General features: G+C 29.9%; 3 protein-coding genes across 3 annotated transcripts; 1 reads left to right on the top strand and 2 right to left on the bottom strand.

Annotated features, from left to right (window-relative positions):
* Positions 1-867: 867 nt before the first annotated feature.
* GO595_010676 (Sm protein) lies at positions 868-1188 on the bottom strand (the record flags this gene model as incomplete). Its single annotated transcript, XM_067913381.1, has 1 exon — positions 868-1188. One exon carries the CDS (start codon positions 1186-1188, stop codon positions 868-870), a length of 321 nt encoding a protein of 106 aa, XP_067769414.1.
* A 1304-nt stretch (positions 1189-2492) lies between these two features.
* On the bottom strand, positions 2493-5108 carry GO595_010675 (serine/threonine protein kinase; the record flags this gene model as incomplete). Its single annotated transcript, XM_067913380.1, has 1 exon — positions 2493-5108. One exon carries the CDS (start codon positions 5106-5108, stop codon positions 2493-2495), a length of 2616 nt encoding a protein of 871 aa, XP_067769413.1.
* A 4772-nt stretch (positions 5109-9880) lies between these two features.
* Positions 9881-10444, top strand: GO595_010674 (NAC domain containing protein; the record flags this gene model as incomplete). The annotated part of the gene is made up of 1 exon (XM_067913378.1): positions 9881-10444. The coding sequence occupies one exon, from the start codon at positions 9881-9883 to the stop codon at positions 10442-10444; it is 564 nt and encodes a 187-aa protein (XP_067769412.1).
* Positions 10445-10469: the final 25 nt, after the last annotated feature.

The raw sequence follows: 10469 nt of genomic DNA, 5'->3' as shown, positions 1-10469 counted from the left end.
ACTTTTACTTTCTCCAGAATTTATGGCTTCACAAAAAGCATCAAGTTACATTGAAACTAATAGTATTACTGATGTAGGATTACTTCCTATTTCACATGATTCCGATATTAATTGTTATTGTAAAAAAGTAATTAATAACACGTCACTAATTGTCTGCTCTATTTGTGGCAGCAAAAGCCATCTAAAGTGTTATAGGCTTTTAGAAAACAAACTTCCACCACGTTTCATATGTTTTTATTGTCAATATAACATTGTTAAATCTATCCAAAAAATTGTTTTATCGTTCACGAATAATGTTCAAGAAATACTCGCGAAGTGTTTTGAAAAACTCAGTACCATTGAACCAATAGTTCGAGATATAGAAAATGATACATTAGTCAATATCAATGGCGAAAGAGAAATCAAAAAAATAGCTCAAGAATTTTCTGAATTTTGTCTTTTATGTGATCAAGCATGGGATGTAATAAACTCTGTTTGGGAAGAGACACAAAATAATATTCTTTATTCATGCATGATGAACCAACCAAATGAAGCAGAACAATCAGCACATCCACTGCTAATAAAACCATCAAAATCAAAGCCCGATTTATATGAATACAGTGATTAATATGATGAATAAATTTTTTGTTAAATAATTGTTTTTGAAGTTCAAAACTTTTGATTCGAATGAATTTCATATTTCAAAAATAATATTAAAAAAAGCTGATTTTTAAACAAAAACAATAAATATATTTTTTTATATTACCACTTAAAATTGTAAATTTGAATTAATTTGAACGTTAAGAAGCCGATCGAAACGGTCGCAACATTTACAGAAGTGTTTTGCAAATCAAAAAAATTTCAGATTACTGTTTATCTTTACATACCTTAAATTTGTTTCTTTTCTTCATTCTTTGGTTCTGCTGGCTTGGATCCAACTTTTGTGACGAAATCTAAAGGTATAATCACTGTTGGCATTTCACGAATTTCATCTCTAAAATACTCTTTTGCGCCTGTAAGAACGAAGTTGCCGAATTTATCAAATGCTGCAAAGCTTCCTGTGTAAACTCTATCATCTTTCAATTCCAAACGAAGTTGAACTTCTTCTTTAATCATGTTCGCCACTGCAAGTACATCTCCTGTTGGATTTTCTGGCATGTGTAAAATGCTTGGATCGTATTCGTTGCCTGAAGCGTTGTCAGAAGACATTTCAGGATGGTCCTGACAAGCTGCCTCAATTTTAACGGTCTCATATGAGTGACACTTTTAAGTAATCACATTCATTGGGAAAAATTTTTTTTCATGTTTTATTTATTCAATGGTTTTGTTTAAAAGGATAGAATGATCAGAATTTAGCGCAGTTCTAAATGTATAAACATTAGTGCAGTTCTTAAAATATTATAGTTTCAGAACTTTTAATAAATATTCGAAAAGGAAAAAAATTGAGCAGAGCTTTTTTTCATAATTAAAATGGTCCGGGAGAGATCTCATTATATAAAATCCATCGCATGTAATGTAGTTTTTTAAGATTTTTTAAATTTTTGTCAGTTTATATTTGGATTGTTTGAATTAAGATATTGATAAATATTTATTTGAACAATTTCCATCAATTTTGGTTTATATCCATTGATATTGTTTCAGTAAAATGACGTATTGATCTCTTCTCCAGCTGTCTGCATCGGTGCATTATTGAGCCTAACAAAAAATATGATGATACCAATTGTGATTAAATTTAGGATAATACGGTACAAGCAATTCCAATAATAGCTTCTATGGGTAGATTGCTTCCTGGGTATTGTGACGTTGTATGTATTGAAAAGAAATTATATATTAGATTTAGAGATGTCGTTAAAAAAAAATGCAAGTGATCATAATATATAAAGTCAGTAGTTATGTATATTATCGGAGCCAACCATTGTGAGGGTGAAAGAATTATACTGGGAAATAATGTGTGAGAAAGATTGTGAAATAGTGATAGAGAATGAGATAATTATTCAATTCATTTGGTGTTACTTCATCCATAGAATGCACCATTGAAGATAGACTATCTTGAATGATAATTGAGTTTAAATTTGAACATCTTTCAGATGCATAGTTTCCAATATTTGTTATCGTGTTTGTAATTACAAATGATTTACCTTTTTTCTTGCTTGAATAACATGCAATTTCTGATATGTCTTTATTACATTATATGTCTTTATATAATTTGAATATTTTGTATTATTTTTAAATACTTTTGTGTAGGATTGTACATTGCCGAAAGGCACCTCCTCCCATTAATGCATTAAACCATATTCATTTAAAATGTCCACAATATGATTTTCTCTAAAAAGTGTACATTTTTCCTCACTGTAACAACAATTCGATATTTCGCAATACAAATTAAAAAATTCCAATAATCGTCATCAGACTCATCCACAAAATTCATCATTTGATGTGTTTCTATCACGTAACTCATTTACACATTTAAAATATCCTCCAATTAAAAATTCCAGAATTAAGTTATCCAACTTTTAGACGCTTTTCTTATAGCAGTCGCCCGATCCATTGTTCATATAGTTTATGCTCGATATCTTTGGGTCTGCGTCCTGATCGATTTCTATTCCGTATTTCCTATTATCCGTTATATCGCATTCCTCTATTGAACCAGTTCCACCTTTTACGCATATACCTGAAGTATTACTTTTGAACGTACAATTTTCTATCTTATATGTACTCAAAGGCATCAAACATATACCACAAATACCACAATCATTAAATCGAGTGTTACAAGCATTCAATACCCCATTATCGTTCACTATAATTGCCGCCTTTTCTTCGTCGTGAACGTTACTGTTTTTGATGTTAACGATGCCACTGTCAGAAATGATGATTGATGCGCCTTTGATGGAGTGACTCAAATCTGAATCAGTTACTTTAATGATTCCTGACTTTCGTGCTTCGATGTGGACGCCATTATTACCTCGTAACTCACATTTGGTTAATTTGGCTTTAGAACTATCAATGACATACATTCCATTGGATTGTTGTTGATCAATGATTTGACATTCATTAAATGTGGCTTTGGTACTAAGTCCAATGACATTAACACCAATGTTATTTTTAGAGATAAGACAACTATCTAATGAAACTTTCGAGGATTCGGCAATTACTAAACCAATGGCACCATTCTCAGATAACCGACAATTGGTTAATGTACTTGTAGATTCTTGAATACTAAGGCCTTGTTTGGAGTTATTGTCAAAACTACAGCCTAAAAATTCAGGATTTGAGTTCTTAAAGACTGTACAACCAGCTCCTTCAGACTTATTAAATTGACAATATTCAAATTTAGGTTTGGCTTCACTTGTAATTTCGATACCCATGAATGAATTTCCATTAATCTTACAGTCCTTGAATACAGGACTTGTATTTCCATGGATTTTAATTCCATATTTGGAATTAGATATTGTGCAATTTTCAAAAATAAAATCTGTGATATCTTCCCCGATATCTATTGCACCTGCATCACATTCTGTGAAGATACAATTAGTAGCAGAACCTCGGACATTATTACCAATGTAAAGTAGGGGTGGCCCGGATTTGTAAAGTTTACAATCCCGAATTTGAAGTACTGAATTTTCTCTGATTTGTAACGATGGACCTTTGATGTGAGTGAATTCACACTTTTGTAATTGAACATTTCCTTTCATATAACTTAAGACCCCACAGATGGAGAGATCTGAAAAGGTATCGTTTCGACCTACAAATAATGATCCTCCTACAGATGCTACTCCTGTTCTACATTGACCTGAAAATGAATCTCCATCAGAATAAGCAGATGCATATTCAGTTAAACAAACTAATGCATTCTCTGGGGCATTACTGAACTTATTAGAATTCATTATGACGCGTGATGCTTTGACATCAAGACATGTTCGTTCATGATTAACAAAACTATTTCCAACTAATGTAACCTTAGAGTGAGAAATTACTAACACTCCAACTTTGCCATTCTCTTTAATGACATTATTTTCAAGGAAAACATTATCACCTTTTGATGATATTTCAATTCCCAAAATCTTATTCTTGGAAATAGTAGAACCTGTTACAGTGACATTAGAACGTTCACTGATACAAACTCCGGCCTTTAAATTGTCAGTAATTGTACAATTTGTGATTACACATTTTGCATATCCTTGAACTATAAACCCAAATTGTTCACTATCAGTAAGTGTACTATCATTACAATTAACAGTTACTGTGTCTTGTGCAAGAATACACGCTGTTTGTCCTTTCTTAAATTTACAATCTTTAATCTCTACAAATGATTTCCCTTCAACACTAAGTGCTGCTGTAGCGCCGCCACTAAATTTACAGTTGATAAATCGGACATTAGAATTGGATACCGTTGCCGCATTATATCGATGTTCTTTGGCAACAAATTTGATGTTTTCAAATATCGCTTCTGGCGAAAGTGATAACAATGCTTCGGAAATCTTATTTGTGTATATTTTAACTTTACCAATACCAATAATATGTATTGGATTTTGAACTTTAAATGCATCATATTCACCCGTAGGAATCTGAAGAACACTATACGGGGCTAAGGACTTGATGAAATCTTGCAAATTACCATTGATGTTTTCATCATATGTTTGGGTTGATGAAAACTTCTGGAAAATATGCTCTGAATATTGGATCTTTCGACTAATGTCAGGATGAATAATTGGACCCGGATCACAGTCATATTTGGTTGGTTTGGATTCTTCGGATATAACTGTTATTTCTTTTTCGCCATTATATTCCTTTGAAAATGGATCTTGATGTCTTAGAAATCCAGTGAATCCAAATATCATTGGCGATGGCTTCGTAGGAAGTAATTTAATTGGTGATGGTCGATATTCTGCAAGTGAATCTGGAATTATTGTTTCCATTTGTGGTAACTCAACAGGCTCCGCTGAGTATGATGTGCTGCTTATGCTAACCGGGGTGTTAACAAGAGATGCTAATGAATTTGGTGGCGGAGATTCTATTTTTGGAGCACTTAACGTTTGTAAAAGAGACCCAAGTTCGCTTGGCGCAGATTTGTTTGACGTTGCGCCTGCTGTGTTGTTAAGCTCCATAAGGAGCGCATCAAGCTGTGACATCGATTTTTACAGCTTTTTCACTGGGGAAATGGTTTTGACGATAATAAGTAAACTTCATAAAATTCAGGTGTTTAACGATAAGCTGTTAGACATTCAATTGTATCGGACTTTAACGGTTTGGAAATGACAACAAATTTTGTGGAAATGGTTCATCGCATTATTATTGTTAAAATAATAAAATATTTTTGTAATTTGTTCACAATTTGGTAAATGTCTAAACAATTTCAGTGTTGTCACTGCAGATGAACATATCAGATAACTTGAAATTGTTGTTGGAAGTCACTGCAGTGTTATATTCATTTGTGATGTATGAAATTTGTTTTTAAATTAAATTATTGTTTCATCTCTTTTTGTTTGTCCATCATCAAGGCCTTTGCTAACTTTTTTTAATTTATTAGTAATCATTTATGCTGTTATGTTGATATGTAAAGATTTTATTGATTTTCTTGCATTCAAATTGAACAACACATAATCTATTTACTTTTTTTAAGGTGTTTCATACATTACTTTAAAGTTTTCACCAACATTATCACCTGAAATTATTCAATTTGTCATTATACTATATTTAAGTTTATCATTGTCATCTTCTTCTTCAAATAAATTATTTATTTCGTTTTTACGTGATTATATTTTATGTTGTATCTTTTTTTTAAAAAAATAACAAAATGTTTACTTAAGAACGCGTGTGTTAAAAAGAACTTCTGGTTTCTTGATTTGATCGCCAAGTGAAACACTCGGAAAGAGTTCTTGGCCATCTGCAAGAACAAGAATGAATGAACCTATATAGTTTCCATCTTCCACCATAGATCTATCAGTTGCACACCAATAATAAACAATTTCGCCTTCTGCATCTGGTGGAAATAATCTGGTGATTCGATCTCCATTTGGTAAAATAATTGAGACAAGAATACCAGACTCTGTGTCTATGTTAATTTCCTCGAATTTTTGATGGATATATTGCTCATATTCTGATGTAACAATGTTTGGATTTAAATGAAAAACAAGATTTTTCCTTCTAGAATTTAGTTCCCCTAGAGATATGCCACGATTTGAGGCAACTGTTTCATCGTCAAGATCTTTTCTGACATTTTCTAATGAAATCGTAAACTTTTTTGACTTTGTGACAGGACCAGGAAATGGAGGGATGTTTTGTAATCTTTGAGAAGAAACAATTCCATGAAAATTTTCATTAGAAAAAGCTTTCAATATATAATTTGGTAAAGGAATTTGTAATGATTCAAATCTTGCTCTTAAAATATCCAGTTGCTCATCTTTAGGGATTTCTTCAAATTCTTGCTTTGTAAAGCCGATTTTTGCAAGATCTTCTTCTGCAATCAAAACAGAAAAAAAGGCATTAAATTGACTAAGTCTGTTTATAATTATTTAATAATTTTTTTTTGTGATGCAAATTTACCAAAAATAAACTTTTCCTCACATGTATTCATTTACGAACAGACAAGCCCACTGGCTTCCAAATCATTTTATTATCTATACACATTAATAGGAAAATAATTTAATTTCCACCTAATGAATTCAGAGATAAAAACTCGACTTTTGTTAATTTTTTTGTTTATTAATTAACAGATCCTTTTGAGATATCAATGAACATTATTTGCATAGTCTTTTAATAATTTGAATATTTCAACATTATCCCACAAATATGCCATGTTTAGTGCTGTTTTAAATAATTTAAACAATTTCCAAATATTAATATGAAACATCAATTTAATAAAATAGACATTAACTAAAAGTAATAAATATCCTTAGCATTGACATTAATTCCTTTTTGCTCAAGAAGTAATTTAACTATTTTCGGATGTCCATTTTTAGAAGCCGCAATAAGTGCTGTACAAAACAAAATAAATTATTTCCAAATATTATTAACAAACTTCAAATTACAATAATAAATCAATAACATATCAAATAAATATTATCTTTAGCATTAATATCAATTCCTTTTTGTTCAAGAAGTAATTTAACTATTTTTGTTTTACCAAATTGTGATGATTTTATAAGTGCAGTGGAAAATAGTTTTAGAAAAATCCAAATCTTATTTTCAAATATTTTATTCTTTAAATAAACATAATATAATATAAATAAATATCTTTAGCATTAATATCTATATCTTTTTGTTCAAGAAGTAGTTTAACTATTTCGATGTAACCATATACAGCTGCTAAAAAAAGTGCAGTTTCAAACTATTTGATCAAATATTAAAATATATTTGCAAATATTAAAACATAAAAATAAATATTAAATAAAACAAATATAAATTTTTTGCATTTATATCAATTCCTTTTTGGTCAAGAAGGAATTTAACTAGATTAATACGACCATATAAAGAAGCATTAATTAATGCAGTATAAAAATATTTAAATAATTCCCGAATAATAATTTAGAAAATAAAATGCTTAAAATAAATTTCAAACAAAATAAAATAATAATTTTATAATTAATATCAATTCCTTTATCTAAAATATATTTCACAAGTTCAACGTTTCCTGATTGAGCTGAAAATATTAAAATATTTTTTGGAAGTTCATTTTCTTTAAGGAAATGTTTGATAAGTAATAAGTTTCCAATTTTAGCTGATTCGTTTATAATATCATCATTAATTTTCATTCCTTCTTCAACTAAATATGAAAAAGCTTCATAATTATGATATAAAAAGCATTTCATGATAATTATATTAAAGTTATTGATTTGTTCAAGTTTATTTTCATAAAGATATTTAAAAATATCATTTTTATGGAATTTAATAGCTGTTGAATATGTTTTTTTAAATGATGAATGATTTTGTTCACATAAATGAATAATTTCTTCATTTCCGCTTGCAACTGCATATTTGCCTGTGTTTATTACATTTGCACCATTCATAAGTAAATGTTTAAAGCATTTAACAGATCCAAAAAATGCTGCATAATCAATTAATGTAACATTTTCTTTATTAACAAAGTTACATCTTTCATAAAGTGATGGTTCAATTTTTTGATTAAAATCGAAATTTTCTTGTGATGATATTTCTTGGAGTTTTTCTATTTCATCATTTCGAATTATTTTAGCAATTTCATTTGTGTTAACTCCTTCCGCAATTAATTGTTTATGAAGTGCAAAATTATTCTTTTTGATTTCATCAATGTTCTCACTGATTAGATACATAAAACCTTCATAAAATGATAGTCCGCTCTTTGATAATTTTTCGAGTTCTTCTTCTGATAAATAATGGATAAAAAATGCTTTCGTTTTTAAAATGTTTTTGATTATACTTGATTCAAGTAAACCACGTTGAATCAGACAATCAAGAAGATAATATGATTCTTGTGAATATTTTTTAATTATAAATTGAGTAAATGCTTCAATAATTTTTGATTCGATATGATTTTTTTCTTCAAATATTTCTATTTCGTTTAGAAAATTTAAATATATGTCAGAATCGTGCCTTTTTATCACAAAAGCTATGTATACCATTTGGCTGATAATTGTGTTAAAAGATATTGGAAAATTAGTATCAAATTTGGAAATTATTAAATTTGTTGATTGAGAAAAATTTTCTTTGTTCATCCCAAAAATGCTCTGCTTAATCAATTTAAGTGTTTCCAACTCATTTTGTTGAATAGTCTTTTTTTGCTCATTTTCCATTTTTTTATGTAGAAATGATTAAAATTTGGTCAAAAAGTCATGTCATCGAACAAACGGCCGATTGTAATTTGAATGGACAACTGGAAATTTGAGTAAAGTGAATTAACGACAATAATTGATTATTTTGGAATTCTATCCAAATTGAGCAATGCTTTTTTAGTTAGTTTTAGTGGTAGGTGTGTTATATTTGTTGATTTAAAATTTCTCATAGATTATATTAATTAATATATCAATTAAATTTTAATGAAAATGATAACTGTTATGAATTATGAAATAAACAGATCACATAAAGCAAGTTTAACAACGTAAATACAAAACTCCAAGTGTTGCTAAGCATTTAAAAAAATATTTTTTATTTATAAATATATATCAATTGTATAAAACGTTCAACTATATTTAACCGAATAAATACCAAACACAGAAAAACATTAAAAATCCTATAAGTCCTACTAGAATCAAACGATCTCTTCTTCTTCTAACTTCTATTTTTGAAGTCAAATTTCCAATAACAGGAACAGTTGAAATGATTTCACTCAATCTGCTGTTTGAATTCCTTAAATGACTCATCTGATTATTTAATCTTTCTGTAACTAAGTTTGCTGTTTGGATAGCATCATCTGTTTTTCTTAAAGAATGCATAAGCGACTGAGATTCACTGACTTTATTATCAAGGAGAGAAGATCCTGGGGGTAAGCCACTATTTCCATACATAAATTTTCATCCGTTTATTTGACCAAAATTGAGCACGTTAAGATAAAAAAATAATTAACGTGTTTTAAACGGCCGAATACTCCAGGATTTTCTTGAAGTATAAATCCGAAATAAAATTTCAGATTATTAAATAAATTTGTTTACCAACATTTTATGAAAAAATATTATTTTTTAGAAAATAGCATCATTGATGTAAGTTAAAAAAACATCAAAAATTCAGCCTACATTGATTATTTCATTCATAATTACCACTACACCAAACAATAATTTATTTTAATTTCTCTGTTTAAGCAGGGATTGTTCAATTTTAAAGAATACACAAAGCAATTGTTTTTTTGTAATGTATTTTCAGATAACATTTCTTTATTAAATTGCCCCAAAAAGGGAAATTTTGAGTGACCAATGGTCAGACCTTTTTGGTAATGGCTGAAAAAGAAACTACTGCTCCAGTTGAAAACAAGGTTGAAGAAACCAAACCAGAAGACAAGGTTGAAGAAGTAAAGGAAGAAGAAAAAACCGAAGAAACAAAACCAGAAGAAACACCAGCACCTGCTCCACGCAAAGTATCTCGTGCAGAAAAAAAGATGAAGGAAGCTCTCCTTAAGCATAACCTTAAACCACTTGAAAAAGTATCCACTGTTATGATGAGGAAAGGTGCCCAAATCATGTGGACATTTGCTTCACCAGATGTTTATTTCATTGATGATGTTTATATTGTTTTTGGTGAACCACAAATGCAAGACCCAGGTGCAAAGGCTGTTGAACAACTTAGAAGCTCTGCTGCTGCACAAGAAGCTGCTCCAGCCGAACCAGCTGCCACTGTTGTTGAAGATGAACAAGAAGGTGAAGTTGATGCCACAGGTCTTAAGGAAGAAGATATCAACACAATCATGCAACAATCCAATGTTTCTCGTGCACGTGCTGTTCAAGCTCTCCGTGATGCCGATGGAGATTTAGTCACAGCCGTCATGAACTTGGCCTTGTAAACGCCACAACAAAACATATTCCAAT

Source organism: Histomonas meleagridis, assembly GCF_020186115.1.
Source record: "Histomonas meleagridis strain 2922-C6/04-10x chromosome Unknown scaffold_61, whole genome shotgun sequence".
NCBI lineage: Eukaryota > Parabasalia > Tritrichomonadida > Dientamoebidae > Histomonas > Histomonas meleagridis.
Note: the sequence above shows the minus strand (reverse complement) of the source record. Positions and strands in the feature narration are given on the sequence as shown.